Below are 16,518 nucleotides of genomic sequence, written 5' to 3' on the forward strand. Positions count from 1 at the left end.
GTGTACAGCGACACATTTTAAGGAAGTTTGGGCTAATCAGTTGAATTTTTACATGCTTACTGAATTGCTTACTGAATGTGGTGAAAGTTCAAATTGTAAAAAATACAATATACTAATATATTATATTATTTACTAGTTTGTGTGTTTCTTATATGCTTGAATATAAAATGGCAATGTGAGTAAAACAATATGTTTGTAACATAAGGATGCTGATATGATTCTACAAAATAAAGCTGTCTGCTTTGATTTTTATATATGGTCCATGTTTTGTGTAAATGTTTTGCCTGTGGAACAATTTTTTCCCCACTGTCCCAAACGGTACTGGAACCTCATCCTATAATTGGCACTTGGAAGAATGATTCGAGTGTTATATTGTAATTCTCTTCATGGAGAGCAACTAATGGAAATTTAAAGCTGTCTGGAAAGTTTTGCACAACATACTGCTACCATATAAATTAATAATAAAAAATAATCCTTGCCCCGAGTGCTCCCAACACATGATCTGGAGTGTCATTCTGTGGGCACTCATTTGCACACCTGATGGGAATTTCCTAAAGTAGAGGGGTCTAGACCAAAGTAAACAAGATGAGTTATGTGGTATTGGAAAGAAGCCGTTCTAAAGAATCTAAGGATGTTTTAAAGGAAACCAACATAGTGCTTTAACTAGATCTTCCTTCTTTTGGCCTTTTTACTTACAGCTGCTAAAAATATTGGCTACACCACAGTGGTTGGCAACACTCACAAATTTGCAAATTAAGCAGATAATGCCCTAGTATCTACTAAAGGAGAAAGAGTTTCATACAGATATTCAAACAAGTCTGGGTACCTTGGAAAATATATTAACTCCCAGCTAATTTTATTCATTTCAATCTTATAATCTGTGCTCCACAGTCTATGTTCACCCTCCAAAACCAAAATCCTCTACTTTCCCTCAGCTTTCCTACTACGTCTACCCTACACATTTTTGTCTTTCTATTTGCTATTGTTCAATTAGTTCAAAATTCTAAAATATCAGATAATATTGTGTTCCTAAATTTCAAAAACAAAACTTTTTAAAGCAGAAAATAGAAACCAACCTGTTTTATTGCATACATCACCGGTAATATTTGGGAGAATTTGATTTAGTCCATCAAAATTTTCAACAAAGAACCATTTTCCTTTTGATCCTGCCATGGTCATCAGTTCATTAGTTTTTGCCCCTTTAACTCCAATAGCATATATGATGATGCCAGCATCTTGAAGGGCTTTAGATGTTTCATTAAGCCTAAAGTGATCATGAGAATCACCATCTGTTATAACAATAAGAATCTGATCAACTCTCGAACGATGGCGACTGCCGTGTTTCTCTGTAAAAAAACTTTTAGCATATTCAAGTGCCTTGGCAGTATATGTGTCACCTCCAATTGAGGGTACATCTTGAATAGCTTTTATAACACTCTGTTTGCTTTTGTGTTCATTTAGATAGAAATTCTTGTGTGGATAATTTGAATACATGAGAGCTCCAAACTGAACATTATTTGGACCAACTTCTGATTTATTGACCAGAGCTATAATAAAGTTTTTCATTGTATAAAACTGATCATTACTTATGCTGGAAGAGGAATCAATCACAAATACAATGTCCGCTAACTGTACTCTTGGACAATCTGTAAAAATGAAAAACAGATTATGAGAACCATAGAAGTAATACCAAGTAAAACACCAGTGTACATTTACACATGCCTTAAGGCTTACATTTGCATGCATTAACTGTGAATTTCTAGGCAAAAATATTTTTTTTAGTTGTGAGCAATTCTGGTTAGGCACTATTTAACCTGGTGCAAATTATCACCAAGAAAGGAGAAATCCAAAAGTTTAGAGTTCACCCTAAGAAAAGGTATTTCTGGGAATGTCCTCAAATGTGCATCAGGGTAACCAATGTTAAATGGTATTTACTACCACAATATGAAATTAGATTGTAATACCTGTTAAATAATAAAGTAGGGCATGGGACATATTTTTGGTGTTTTTGTGTGAGTTTTTTTTTAGCCTTCAGCATAGAACACTTGTTTATAAACCAAAGGTATAATCTTTTTAATTTCTAGTCTAATACTATTCAATACAAAATATATCAGACATATAGAAAGTTATCTCACCAAAATGTGTTAAAGCTGAAAATCTAAAGCAATAATTTGCAATCAAAGAAGAAAATGCCTGCAAGTAATAAATATATTTAACTATGAAGCGGTAATTTGTTCTGCCTAGTTTGACATCTATTTGGAGTCAATAAATAAAACGGATCTGTTGTGTACAAGCCATTTATTATTTCTGTGCTTTTCTGTTCTGGGAAACAAGCAGAACACCAGAGAAAATACAATGTGTATGGGCTGCGATTAAGAGAGATTTTGAAGCTGTGACTGAGCAAGCCATGCTAACTGTATTTTTTGATTGGAAAGGTATTGTCCATCATAGGTACGCTTCCCCAGACTAAACATTAACGAAGTACTACTGCAATATTCTTCATCATTTGAGCAATCCAATACAATGAAAATAGCGGCAACAATGGGCAACAGATGACTGACAACTTCATCACAACACCACGCCCACCCATGCATCACATCTCATGCAGAGTTTTGTGATAAAACTTAAAAGCACTCAGGTCACTCAGCCCATATTTGGTGCCTTGTGACTTCTGGCTTTCCCAAAACTAAAAACACTGATGGCCATTCCAAAATGGGAATTTTCAGTGTTTCAAACAGTCCAAGAAAGGCTGGGAGAACTGTTTGAGGTCCAATGATGCTTTTTAGGGATTTATTTTTCATGAGATTTTGATGCTTTAGTACCAGTATAATGTAGTAATAAATTAATAAAAAAAAAAAACATTTTCAATCTTTTAGACGATGAGAAAGTAAAGCAGTTCTGTTATATTGAACTCATTTCTCTGACTTCTTTTGTAATTGAGGCAATAATATATAATATGTATATATTTTTTTACACTGACCTTCTACAGGAGTACAGATATCAAATATAAGTTTATCTTCTATTTCCTTCAAAGAGTCAAACGTCTCCAAATATTTAACCAGTTCCTCCTTCCCACTCATTTCAAGCAGCTGGGATTTATCTGCATTGAAGATACCTACAGATAAGATGGTTACCCTGTTGTTCCTCAAAGATTCTGCGGGTGCTTTCACATCATCGTGTGCTACGCCATCAGTTATTATTATTAGGATTTTTTTCACTCTTGGTCTAGCACCTTTTTCCTCTTTGAAATAATCAGCGACAAATTGCAAGGCTTTACCAGTATATGTAGTTTGTTCCAGATAATTCATTTTATCTATAGCATCCCAAATAGAATCTTTGTTTCCATTCTTGTTTAGGCGTAGCACCTCCATGCTGTCGTCACTAAATTGAACAACACCAAACTGTACTTTTTCAGGTCCAACATCTGTCTTGTTCACCAGCGTTTTCATAAATGTCTTCATTTTTAGAAAATTATCTTTTCCTATACTTCCAGAACTGTCCACAAGAAACATTATATCTGCTGCTACGTTGTGACAAACTAAAAGAAAGATAAAAAATAAAAACATTTCAGTAATGGGTGATTTTTGTAAAATACAGCAGTATATAAAGTTGGTATGGTCACTAAACAGTAAAAACCTATTTCCACAATATTTCAATCCAAAAACTTGATGGTGTGGTGTTTGTATTTTTGTAACTTTAAATGATAAATAATCTGATTATATCTGAACAAATCAGATTGGTTAAGGAATAGGAATTGCAAAGGTCATACCTACAAGTACAAATGGTTCTAAAAATTTACAGCATGAACAAAATCTACAATTTTGTGGTTAAAGCTGAACTGCAGTCAGATATAAATGAATTCAGCTAAATATTCATAATAAATAATTTAATATATAGGTGTAGGTACCTGAATTTTACTTATCAACCTCCTGCAATTCATTATACAGCAGCAATAAGACTGTTAGTGGAAAGGACTGTGAGCCAGTGTGGTCACATGCTGGTACTGACAAGATAATGGTCTGCCACTGCCATGTTACTTCTAGTCAATTGGCTAAGGAAGAGATGGCATTATTGTATTCCTAAACTGTGAAAAAGTAGTGTCATCCTTCTGGCTGTACTGTGTGATATACTGTAGCCCTCTAAATCTACTGACTGGATGGACTTTAAAATAGGTTGCTATGTAAAACAGCAATAGTGTATTTAATCAGTGCAATCTTAAACATCTTGAGATAATTTTAACTTAACTTTAACTCAAATTTCTATGCAAATGTTTACTGCTTCTTCTGTCCAGTTTTGTAGTACAGAAAATATATGGTGTATCTATATCTTTAGGGTATTTAAATAAATTAAACAGATACCATCACTGACATATATATCTCTTTAAGGCATTGCTACAGTTGTAAAAAAAACACACAGTACCTTCAGCAGAACATATTTGTTGGGCTAACACATTTTTTAATCCTTTCAAAGAATCAAAGTTGTGTACATAGTGGACTCTTGAATGATCTCCAGCAATCTCCAACAGCTGAGTCTGGTTAGCTGCTTTAACGCCAATAGCGTACACATTGACATTGTCTCCTCTAACCATTTCAGCAGCTTCCTTCACGCTGTCCTGCGATTCACCATCTGTAAGGACTATTAGATAGATAGGCCTATCCTGGGCTGTGGAACTTTTCGGGCCTGCTATTATTTCACGAGTGAAATTTATAGCTGCTCCAGTATTGGTTCCTCCACCTAGCTGTCTCATGTTTTGCAGGGCTAGCTTAAGGCTGTCTTTGCTGTATTCTTTATCAATGCCAAATTCCAGTTGATACATCTCAGAATATTGTACTGCTGCAACACGGACCTTCTGTGGACCTATATCAAACATTTCCACCAGCGTTTCCAAAAAAGTTCTAATGTCTTTAAAGTCTTCAACTTGAATACTTCCAGAGCCATCAATAAGTAGGTAGATGTCAGCTAATTCTGTGTTCAAACATCCTGCAGAAAATGATAAATTATTAATAAAATTATGAATACCAAATAAATGATAATAATGCACACAGACCATATTTATGTAATTACAAAAAGCTTTTTTTATAAATGTCCATTTTGTTGCTGCTGTTAATGTGCATTTTAGTACAGGTAGTCTTCAAGTTACATATGAGATAGTGACTGTATGTTTGTTCTTAAGTCGAATTTGTATGTAAGTTGGAACAGGTACATTATTTTAATAAATGCAATTAGGTAGATGCTTGTCTCAACATAATATTGTATTAGCTGTGCTTTGATATGTTAAAAGAAACAACAGCAGAGTTTGTATTGGTCAATAAAGAGTTACTATAGGGTGCAGAACAAGCTCAGTCCTCACCCACAGCTGTGTTTAGCAAAAGATTTCTTCTGCAAGTCATGCAAACCACCCCCTCCCCCCTTTAAGCATCTGTTCTGAACAGAAGCAAGCAGGAAAGCCTCAGTCTCTAGGAGGTATTCATATGTTGGATGTCCTTAACCCGGGGACCACCTGTACAATGTATGAGCTGCCAAAGCACTGGAACAGACAAAAATCAAACAGGCACCAGCTTCTGCCCCATTGCATTCCAAAGCACATACATTTGTGGTGTTCTGCAACTCATGTGCATCCCAGGTGCATTGAGTTTGACATTAAGTTTGCATTCACTGTTGAATGCCACCACTTCACATTAGTATATATTCCCACACTGCTCTAAAGAGAAGTAAAAAAACATTTTTATCTTTTTCAGTAACTTGGGCGACAGAACACATATAATGATTTTGTTCAATTATTAATAAATTGTTAAACAACAATTTAAAAAATTGTATTTCTTCAGACCTCACTTTAGCCATACAATCAGTTAATTTCCATATCTTCTAATAAGAAACAATGAGCCCTTTTTTTTCAGCACGCTGATTATGAGTTTATACTGATCATATAAAAATCTTATATGAATGCAAATTTTAGGATTCTTCACTGAAAACTTTGTTTTAAAAAAAATCTCTACTATTTTTGGCTTGTGGTGACATTGAGGGTAGAGTATTGTATACGAGTATTGCTTTAGCTGTAGTGCCTGGAAAAATTAAAGGGGCTTGGTCTTTGCTACCACAGGAGCAATAAAATATTTTTTGAATATGTTTAGAAAATAAAATGTTCTGCAAATGCTTCTTTTCTAGTGAAAGTTAAAAAAATTGCATCAGAGTGTTTGTTGTTTAAAAAGTCATGATCACCATACTCTCCGGTAATAAAACTGATCTGGTCAGTTCCGATTGGTGCTTGCCAGATATTGAATAAGGAGATTACATTAGTAATTAGTGTTGTACTATCAAAATGTATAGGTATTGAAGCCACAATCATCTGAAAAACATTAAAGCTAAATCAAAGCCAGCAACCTAAACCTATAAAATAGATAACCCCTTTTTTTCTTTTTTCAGCAGTTATTGTACTGATTCTTTGTTGTTTTATTCCAATTGCTAATTATATAAAAAAGAGACTGTACTGTAGGTGTCTGAAAAAGTTTTTGAGTTTTCAAAAGAAAGGTTTCATGTTTCAAGTCTCCAATCCTTGTTAGAGAAGAGAAAGTAAGAATCTAACTGGCTAACAAACTGGTAAAAGTACTATTCTTGAAAACACTTTCCATGGCATTCTTACCTTTTTGAATCTGGTATGTTATCTCAGGTGCAGCAAAAACCAGATCAATAACATTCACAATCTTCTTCCGTAAGATATCAGCTTCTGTTGAAAGGTCAGAAAATGTCTTGACCTTGACATAATAGAAATTAGGTGGGTAGGATGCAACTTGGGCCATTTGTGTATCATTGGCTTGGGCGATTCCCACGGTGAAAAGTTTGGCATTTTCTTTGTGAAGTAGCACAGCTGCCGCTGAAACATTGTCTGCTGAGGACCTGTGACTTACAAGAATGGCTACCTTTGGTATTCCTTGACTCTTTCTCCTGGACTCCTTTCCACCAAACACATTGGTTCTCGTGAAATTAAAAGCCTCTCCAATATTTGAAATCTTTTCTTTTGAGCTTTTGATTTCTCCTAGTAACTGTTCCACAAGTGTTTTGTTGTCTCCAGTATCCAAGGTTGCTAGCAGTCTTGGACTGCTGTCAAATACCATTATTCCAACATGGACACAATTGTCACTGATCTCTAGACCTGATATGACTTGCTTCAAGAAGTTGTTTAACTCCTTGCTTTCTGATTGGCTGTGTTGGGATATATCCACCATAAATACAACATCTGTTGCCAAACCTTGGAGACACACTATTAAAAAAAGAATGAAAGAAAAGACAAAATGTTAGTACTGACATATAAAAAATTACTTTACATACAAATACATACAGAATTAGTTTACATAAATATAAAGCTGCATAGCTGCTAGTCACTAGAGCCATATCCTAATTTCCTAACTGTTGTCCCTGTATACTGTAATAGGAATAAAAAATGCAGTGCTCAGTGCCTTAGTACCCTATCACCAAGCCAAACCAAACCATATCAATAGTATTCACAATCTTCTTTCATAAGATATCAGCCTGTACTGAAAGGCCAGAAAATGTTTTGACCTTGACATAAAAAAAGACATGGGTAGGATGCAACTTGGGCCAACTATGTATCATTGGCTTGAGCAATCCTACAATAAAAAGATTGACTTTTTTTTCTTTGTGATAATAATATTTAAATATCAGTATTACCTCCCAAAATTCCGGAAATAGTATTTATAAAGAATTCTAGTGCAGATACAGTATAAACCGGGTTTTATATTTTAATCCCCAATTGACATTTAACTGCTTATTTACTTGATCATAATGTAAGGTATTTATGCCTTAGAGTCTAGCTATGATCTCCATCTGGGTAGGAATTATGTTACCTTTCTAAAATGATTGAATCATAATTTTTTAAAGGTTAGAATTTTCAGTATTTTTACTGTATCCCAGAGCCACCTAATTTTTTAGGTTTTCTCAGTCATCAGTTCAATCAGTTTGAAGTATATAAGTACTGAATCATGAAGTACTCTCTTTGGTTAGTCCTTTGGTTCTGTCTATAACCCCCATTACTGTCTTCCAAATTAGTTTATTTTATCTAAATGATTTATTTAAACTAAACTTGAAGTAATTTAAAATGAAGGAACAAATGAGAACATGGAACCTCAATACAATATCTGAAGTTGTATGTCAAAGTAAAACACCGAAATTAGCTACTCTAGTGCAACAGTCGCCAACCAGTGGTCCACGAGAACATTATGGTAGTCTGCAGCTCTGGCCGGTGCGCCCCCCAGCAGGGTCAGGAGAAGGAGTGTGGGGTGCACCGGCCAGAGCAGCAGACCATGTCCCCCTTTTAGACACAACCAGTCCACTCTCCTATTGCAGGCTCAGACCCGGAGAGGGGGTGAGTTCTGCCATCATGACATCACTATGGGGGAAGTTTCTTCCCCTCTGAGTGACATACAGCCACCGCACATGTGCAGTCCGGGTTCTGTGCTTTTAGCGGTCCATGGGTCCAAAAAGGTTGGCAACCACTGCTGTAGTGCACTCAGCCCTCAGCAAAATATTGGCATCCTGAAGAAAATAAACATGTTTCTTTTATATTTATAGTTTATATTTTGCAATTTTTCCTTAAATAAAACTGAACGGGCAGAAATTTTAACTTAACTGTAATGAAATCTATGGCTCCTGAGTTTTTCACATGAACATGGTATTGTCACCCAAATATCTGGGGATGTCAGGGGACAATCAAATGTAGTAGAGGGGAAAGGGGTGGCAAATTGTATGTCCTTACTAGTGTTTATGTTCGAATTCAGGTTGTCCCTATATTCAACCCGAATATGGCTGTTCGAATTCGGGTAGACCCGACCCGAATTTTGCTGCATTCGACAGCAAAAATTCAGGAGGTAAATTTTTTTTGTATGTGTTTTTTATTTTAAACTTGTTCTTTTTTATTTTTTACAGGTTATCCAACAATGACATTATGAATCATAATGTCATTGTGGGATTCCTGGACCGTGGGAACTTTATCTGGGAGTCTCCTTATTAAAGGGGGCTTCCAGATTCCAAAGTCCTGCTAAAAATGTTTATGAAAGCCCCCATTGTTTTTAATGGAAGCTTTCATAAAAGCCTAAAAACGCTTGAAAAAGCATCCATTGAGTTCAATAGAAGCGTTTTCCTGCGTTTATCCAGCGGTTTAATTTTTTAAATGTTGCAAGTAACGTTTAAGATAACGCTCAAAAATGTGCCTGAAGGAAACGTCCTTGTGTAGATTTGCCCATGGGAATGCAGTCCGTGTAGACTAAAGCTGCATACACACGTCCAATAATTATCGTTAGAAACGACCGATGAACAACCGATTGGCCAAACGAAAGTTGTCGCTGGAAATGAACGACCGCCATGGTTGATCTGATTGGCCGACCATCTTTCACTATCTATCGTGTGTACAGTATCGTGTCGTTCAGTGATTGTGCATGTTTCTGCGGTACACTTTCTCCATTACATGTCCCTCCCTGCACTGTTCAAACGATTGTATCTAGTGTGTGGACACTGTTGGTGGATTATATATAAACGATCATATTGTTACAGCATGTACAGAATTGTGCAAGTATAATCGTGCATAATCGTTGATCAGTCGTAATCGTTCATTTTCTAACAATAATTATTGGAAGTGTGTACCTAGCTTTAGCCTAAAATTGATTTGACAGGTGCTCTTTAATCTTCATGTGAAGTACAGGGGTATGTAATAGTGTTATGTATCCTTTTACAATGTATCTTTTTACACCTGTTTGGAGGCTGTAGAAGCTCTACACAGTACTGAAACAAACCTGAAATTTTCTCCCATTGACTTTAATGGTGTTCGAATTTCATGTTCGACCACCCAAATTTTTTTGCTATATTCGAACGAATAGCTGACGAATCGATTAGTGAGCTATTCGACCAACACTTGTCCTTACATTGTCTGTACCAGTCCCCCTACAACCTTGCTGGTAAGAAAAGGGGGAGCAGCAAGCTTGTGCCCCCCCTGCTGGCTTTACCAGGCCATGGCCTATCCAGCAGGAAGGCTAATCCACACAGGCTGCCTACAAATGGTTGTGAGAGAGATTATAGTTATATCAAGAAGTCACAATTTACATGGGATGACTTTATAGTACAAAGGGCAAGGTCCAAAGTTCCCATTTAAAATGCTAAAAAAAGTGCATAATAACGCATATAAACGCAAAAGGAATGTTAACATGCATTTTTAAAAACATCCGTGTAGTCCCAGCCAGTGTTTTACTTAATGTAATATTGTACATAAACTTTAGAGTCAGTCTATTATAATTTCTGTCCAGTACAAATCTATCCTGTTATACCGATAGTAATCAATCCACTTCAGAGACAAATAAAATGCAAATGCATTTTTGAGAAAGACAATGAAGCATATCTGGTGGTCCTGCCCTGCTGCTTGTAGGTTTTCGGTCAGAAGTTTTTCTTCTGCTCTCATCTGTTCTTCAATTGTCCCTTGAGTTAACTCCACAATGTGTCCTATTCACTAAGTCGGTGAGTCTGCCCAAACATCTCAAGAGATTTTCCAGGTATATCTTGCTAGCAGCGGGAATTGTTACAGCCAAAGCATGGAATTCCTCTAAGATTTCTTCTGAGGTTTTATTCTCTAAGCTTAATTGCATATTGGTTAATGATAGGCTTGCATGCCTAATGATTATTTTTGTTTATTGATGAAACATAGAAACCTTGGACATCTTGTTTTGCTAACTGTTTGTTGTTTTTCTTGGCCAATGTTGTTTAAATCTAATATGCCTTACAATTTCTTTATACTGTTCCCTACAGTAGGTCCTGTACCCCCCTGTAATCTGTATTCTTACTGTTCCATACCTTCTGAATGTTTTAAAAACTTTGTTATTCCATTGTTACTTGCTTGGTCTCATCCCCTCCCTTTTTTTATTTTGTACAATTTTTTTACATTCCTAATTACCAAATGCAAGTTACATTACCTGCTGGTGCAATATCTCTGAATGGTGCAATACCCACTGGTTGGACACTAGTGTTTTTTGCTGGAGATATTGTGCTTGGTATTACTGGGGTATCTAAAAATGTAAACAAATAGAGGATAAGTGCAAATATAACAGTAGAAAATATTAGGGAGTTCATTTATATCATCAAGTACAATGAAAGATAAAGCAGGAAACACTTTTTTAGATTTAAAGCAGAACATAAAAAATAATACTTACCTTTATAGGCAGAGAGCCATTAATACTTCAACGATCCTAGTTTAGTCGGACCCATGTCATCACATTTTTCTTTTTGGTGCGTACTGGACACCAAGCACTACCATCTTCTTCTTACATCACCCAATCTCACAATACACTGCCCATACATGAGACTGGCCATTTTTTACATTGCAGATAGTAAAGGCAGGAGGGGTCCCCCCCCTTCAAATTAAAGAAAAATAGCCACCCATTTATAAAAAACTATTATGTTTTGGGTCCCACCCCTCCTTTTTCTCCTTGTACATTTAAATGATTTGCGCATACATAGATACGTAATCCTTGACCAACCAACTAGTATGCTTCTGAATAGTTAAATCTTTGCATTTTCAGTTGTTTTCCTTTGTCTGTGGTCAACATCAATCATGGCATTAAACTTTATACCCTACCTTGTTGAAAATGCAAGGTAAATCTTAATCACATTATTGCAGACACAAATCTATTTGAATTTTAGGGATCTTTTTACAAAGGTAACATTTGCAAAGGTTAGATTTTGTTTTGAATATTTATTTGTTTACCATTTATATAACTTTTGTCTTTGTTAGATTATATAAAAAACTTAAACATCAATAGGTATCTAAAACAACTGTGCAAACTTATTTTGAAGAAAAGGAGAAAAAAAAGGAAAAAGAGCTTTCCAAGCAGCTGACATACCAAAATGAAGATGCAAAAAGGATATTAACTGCAGATTAAACCTCATGAAATATTATTGGATCTACATGTCTTTTTACATTTATAATAACATGTACAATATAGGATGTTCTAAAGTTGCACTGAACTCTATAATGTATGTTCTATACAAGAATATTTCTGACATGATCTTACCTTGTGTGCCTTCAACATAATATGTGTTTTCAACTACTTCTTGAATTGTGGTAACCATGTCCTTTGAAATTTTGTTTAGGTCTTTAAAATTGTCTATTTTAAAGGCAAATTTAGGAGATGTTGCCATTGCTTCCATTTCAGTTAAAGATGCTTCTTTCACTCCAACTGTAACAATCTGAATGCCTTCTTGTTTTAAAGTTGCAATTGAAGGATTTACATCATCATTAGAGGACCCAGATGTGATCACAACAAGAACTTGTGGGTACTTTGATTTGTCTCTTCCATTTTTGCCTGACAAAAAGATTTCTTGAACCTTTGTAAGGGCATTACCAGTCATCAATGATCCACCTTTAAACACAAACTTATTTTTTATATAATTAATCATTTGGTTTTTTGTCCTGAATGCTGACAGAGAGAAACCAACGTCAATATCCTCATTATACTGTACCAGACCAACACGATAGTGATCAACACCTATTTGCATTTGATTAACCATTCTTGATATTAAAAGTTTAAGCTGGTTGAAAACCTTTTCTCCCATACTGTCTGAACTATCCAAAAGGAATATGAGGTCTCCATATTTTGGTATTTCTGCAAATATAAATAAAAAATTACAATGTCAGATGGCATGGAAATGTTTAACTATAAATAAGTGACTTGGAGATATTTATCTTACCTGTGTCCTGAGAAGATGAAAGCTGCAGCCAGCTAAACACCACTAGCAGACCAGTGACAAGTTTCATTTTTAAATCCCCAAACTCTTGTTAATACTGAAAACTGGAGTTAGAAAGAAAGTCATTGAATAACTTCACTTAAAAAAAACAATCAACTAATAGTTTTGGTAAGTAAACATATACTTTAGGATTACAGAAAACTTTTTAAACAGAGGGAAAATTAACGTATTGACATATCACTCCTTTTGTGATTCCTGACTCGGAGCAAGTCAAAGACCCTTTGCAACCCATATTTATCATATATAAGTCAGGATGTGCTCAGTGGCATAGAGATCACTGTAGCAAGAATGTATTGTTGCATGCTGGTGGGGTACGTCATTGACTAATTTCCACATATTGCTATTATTGCACTTGGTCCTCTATAGATGCAGCATTGTGTATCAAGGAAGGTAGGGGATCAAAAGTTGTGCTGTGGGGCATATTGATTTCCAGCTTTGCTCATGGGTGTGTTTTCGAAGTTCTAATTATGTTTGTATAATATCTAAAGCACTTTCTGTATTACATTATCTGCCAGCATGTTTAGCAGGTTTTGGAGTAATGTAGGTGGCCAACTCTGGTGGGTTTGCTTGTTGGTTGGCGCAGTCACTAAAAAAACAAAACAAAAAAAATCTTAGCTCTGTTTTGGAAGAAATCTTCCTTCTTTAAACCCTTAGAAGAGAGGTAATTCCAGAATGTAGGCAGTGTGTCTGATGTTAGGCTTCAAGGGTAGAACTTCTAGTTAAATAGAACATGAATAGTTCCACTATATATGTGCAGGCACTCCAAACAAAATAATTATCAGGACATTCCCCAAGCCACCAAAATATATGGTCTTGGTGCTACAAGTGTAGGTCACAAATGAGAAAGAGAGAGAAATATTTATGTCATGATTAAAGATGAGCCTTGGTCAGCTTGTCCAGCAATATATAGCACTGAAACTTTAGAAGTGTTACTTTTTATAAACAAATCCCGAATACAGTTTTTAATAACCAATTATATGTTTTACATTCAATGTTTTTACCTGTTAATTGCACATGTAATTGTAACTGCCACACATGCATGAGCTAAATGTGTATGTTAGACCAGCATTTTCCAAAAAAAGGTTTCTAGAAAAGAGTGACATAAGTGTCATAAGACTTTTATGATATCTTGATTACTTAACTGCCAGGATAATATTGCTTCAGCCAGATTACAGCTGTTTTTGATTTTGTTCCCAACATCCGTTGTAGCAGAAGAACACAGGGATGCCAGAACCCAAATGTGGGGAATTTATTTGCTGCTAGGGGATAAGATTAGGTTCTGGTGCTGTTTGACTTGGGAAGAATCAAAAACACTTTTGAAAAATTATGGAAAAATCATACAGAAAATGATTTTACTTACCTAAAGACAGGCAGCCTAGTAAGTACTGGTAGGCTTGTTGGCTTGTCTACTGAAACATTTCACTTCTACTATATACTGTCTTCATATCCTACAGCAACAACATTTAATATGGAAAAATATTAGAAAGATTGTGTTTTAAAATCAGATCTACTTTTTTCAGGTGAGAAATATTACAATATGTAAGCAATACACAGAGTTATTGTCAATAAACATACAATATAATAAAAGGACTGACAAATGTTATCATCCTACTAACACTTTACACCCACTTGCATTGCACGTAAGTATCTAAAAAAAAACAAGCAAGGGGTCATCATAGCTATCTGTTGGACAGAAAGCCAGATCAGGAGTTCCTAAACTTGTAATTTGTAGAAATATTACCAAAATTACAGCAAAGCCACATAAAGCAAGTCAGAACAGCTTAATACCAAAAAAAACAACAAAAAACCTGTAGTGTTCAATTCAAATATATATTTTTTCCTATTTGTAAAGTGATAACCTAACATATTGGTAATTTAACAGTAAATATAATGCAAAACAAGATAAATGACCAATATTTTAATAGGATTATAAAAAAAAATCATGAACACCCTATGGCATCTGAATGAGAACAACGATGCAGCCCAGAAGAGAAGCCTGCAATAGAAATACATAATAAAGCATAGCAAACGAAAGCACAGTGAGGACTACATGAAACGGTGGTGAGAAATAGAACCCCTTACAACATTACATATATTTTAGGAAGTCCTTTTTTAGAAATGCATAAACAATGTTTTAATAAAAGTAAGGTCAGTAATTTTTTTTTAAAAACCTGTTTCGACATCCACATATCAAGCATAATTAATTGTGCCAAAGGCCCCATGCATATGGTATAATATGAGTGCCCATTGTTAATATTTTCTGGTCAAACAAATATTTCAGGACCTTGGAGAGCAACACATTTCCTTGAACGCGACTATAAACCTCAGCAACAACAGCCAATGAGAGCAGAATTTAACACTCATACGGTTGAAAGTCACAATTGAAAAAGCTTCCAATGTTTAAAAGTGAATGAGGAAATTTAGAGAAAACCATATCAATTGTCTAAGGTAATGCTTATATGCAAAAACATTTGAACAATGGAGTTGAGGATTTTAAATAAGCAAAATGAATTATCACTCTCCAAGGCAGTTTTTACTTGGAAAGTAAATGAACTAAGTGAATAGGCTACACTAATTTAGTAAATGAATAAGGTTAATTGGTTGTATAGGCAACTGATCCACTCTTAATGACTGATTTATGTAACATTCCATTCCAATGCCATGGCAAAAATGTGGTAATTTTAAATGGATTTCTTTACTTTTAATAGAACAGATGTAGTTCATCTTTTTTCACTAAGCTGAGCATTTCTAATATTGAACGCTTACACAAGAATCAGCACAAATAAACATTGAATCAAGTTTTTAATGTATTGCATTACTTCATGTTTAGTTTGTGTTTTAAGGATTTTTTTTGTGAAACCACTGGATTTTCAATATTCCTTGGAAAGGCACATTTTCATAAACACTGCGCTTCTAAGTGCCAAATAGTATATGTGCCTGGAATTGTTATTTCAGATTGCATTATGATGAGGTGATATGTAGCCACGTGGAAAATAATTTCCCTGAACAATACTATAGCTGGCAAAATTTTATATATATTTTTATCTACATAACATATTTATATATAGGTATTATGCTTTTATTTATTTTTTTTATTATCATTTTCTGAAATAAACCAGCAGTGGATAAAAGCATAAAAGAGTTGATAAGAGTTGATATTTTTCATTAACATTAAAATGTCCCTATCAATCAGTCAATGGCCCTAATTCATCAAGCAGAATCCAATGCGCGCTCGCGCATTCGTATTCGCGATCCGAAATCGTACGCTGTTGCGCAATTCAGCAACTGAATAAGCTCGCGGCCAGGGCCGTGCATCTCCGGCAGCTTTACACTGGCGAGCTTGCATTAAAAGTCACTGTTCCCCTAAAAAATCATTCTTTCAAATGGCACACATATTACCCTTAGCCCTTAAAAAAAAATGTTTGCGCTGTTTAAATGTTTTAAACATTTATGTGCGCTAAGAAAAAAGCATATTAATTAAATCACTTATTTTTTTCCTGTTAGGCAAGAGTTAACCGAGTTCAACTCCTCTACATAGGCGCCTATATTAAAGCTTCCGATGCCTGATCGGAGGAGCCGCTCGCGGGTAAATCCCGCGACTATCTTGCGAATGACCGTGCGAGAAGCCATCGGACTAGATTTTCTCACAAAAGTCACAAGCACACACCGTTCTTTTGTTTGCTTCTTATGTATATATATATATATATATATATATAT

General features: G+C 35.2%; 1 protein-coding gene across 1 annotated transcript in view; it reads right to left on the reverse strand.

Moving 5' to 3' along the window:
- The window catches only part of COL6A6 (collagen type VI alpha 6 chain), a 95,431-nt gene that overhangs the window by 56,414 nt on the left and 22,499 nt on the right, over positions 1-16,518 (reverse strand). The window contains exons 2-9 of the mRNA XM_072413377.1: positions 14,162-14,249; positions 12,745-12,845; positions 12,069-12,659; positions 10,971-11,063; positions 6,641-7,258; positions 4,420-4,980; positions 2,981-3,538; positions 1,077-1,646 (exon numbers count right to left, since the gene is read on the reverse strand). Coding sequence (XP_072269478.1) covers positions 1,077-1,646; positions 2,981-3,538; positions 4,420-4,980; positions 6,641-7,258; positions 10,971-11,063; positions 12,069-12,659; positions 12,745-12,811 — 3,058 coding nt within the window. The 5' untranslated portion in view covers positions 12,812-12,845; positions 14,162-14,249. The remainder of the gene's footprint in view (positions 1-1,076; positions 1,647-2,980; positions 3,539-4,419; positions 4,981-6,640; positions 7,259-10,970; positions 11,064-12,068; positions 12,660-12,744; positions 12,846-14,161; positions 14,250-16,518) is intronic.

The sequence above is a fragment of the Pyxicephalus adspersus genome, chromosome 5 (genome assembly GCF_032062135.1).
Source record: "Pyxicephalus adspersus chromosome 5, UCB_Pads_2.0, whole genome shotgun sequence".
NCBI classification, from domain to species: Eukaryota; Metazoa; Chordata; class Amphibia; order Anura; family Pyxicephalidae; genus Pyxicephalus; species Pyxicephalus adspersus.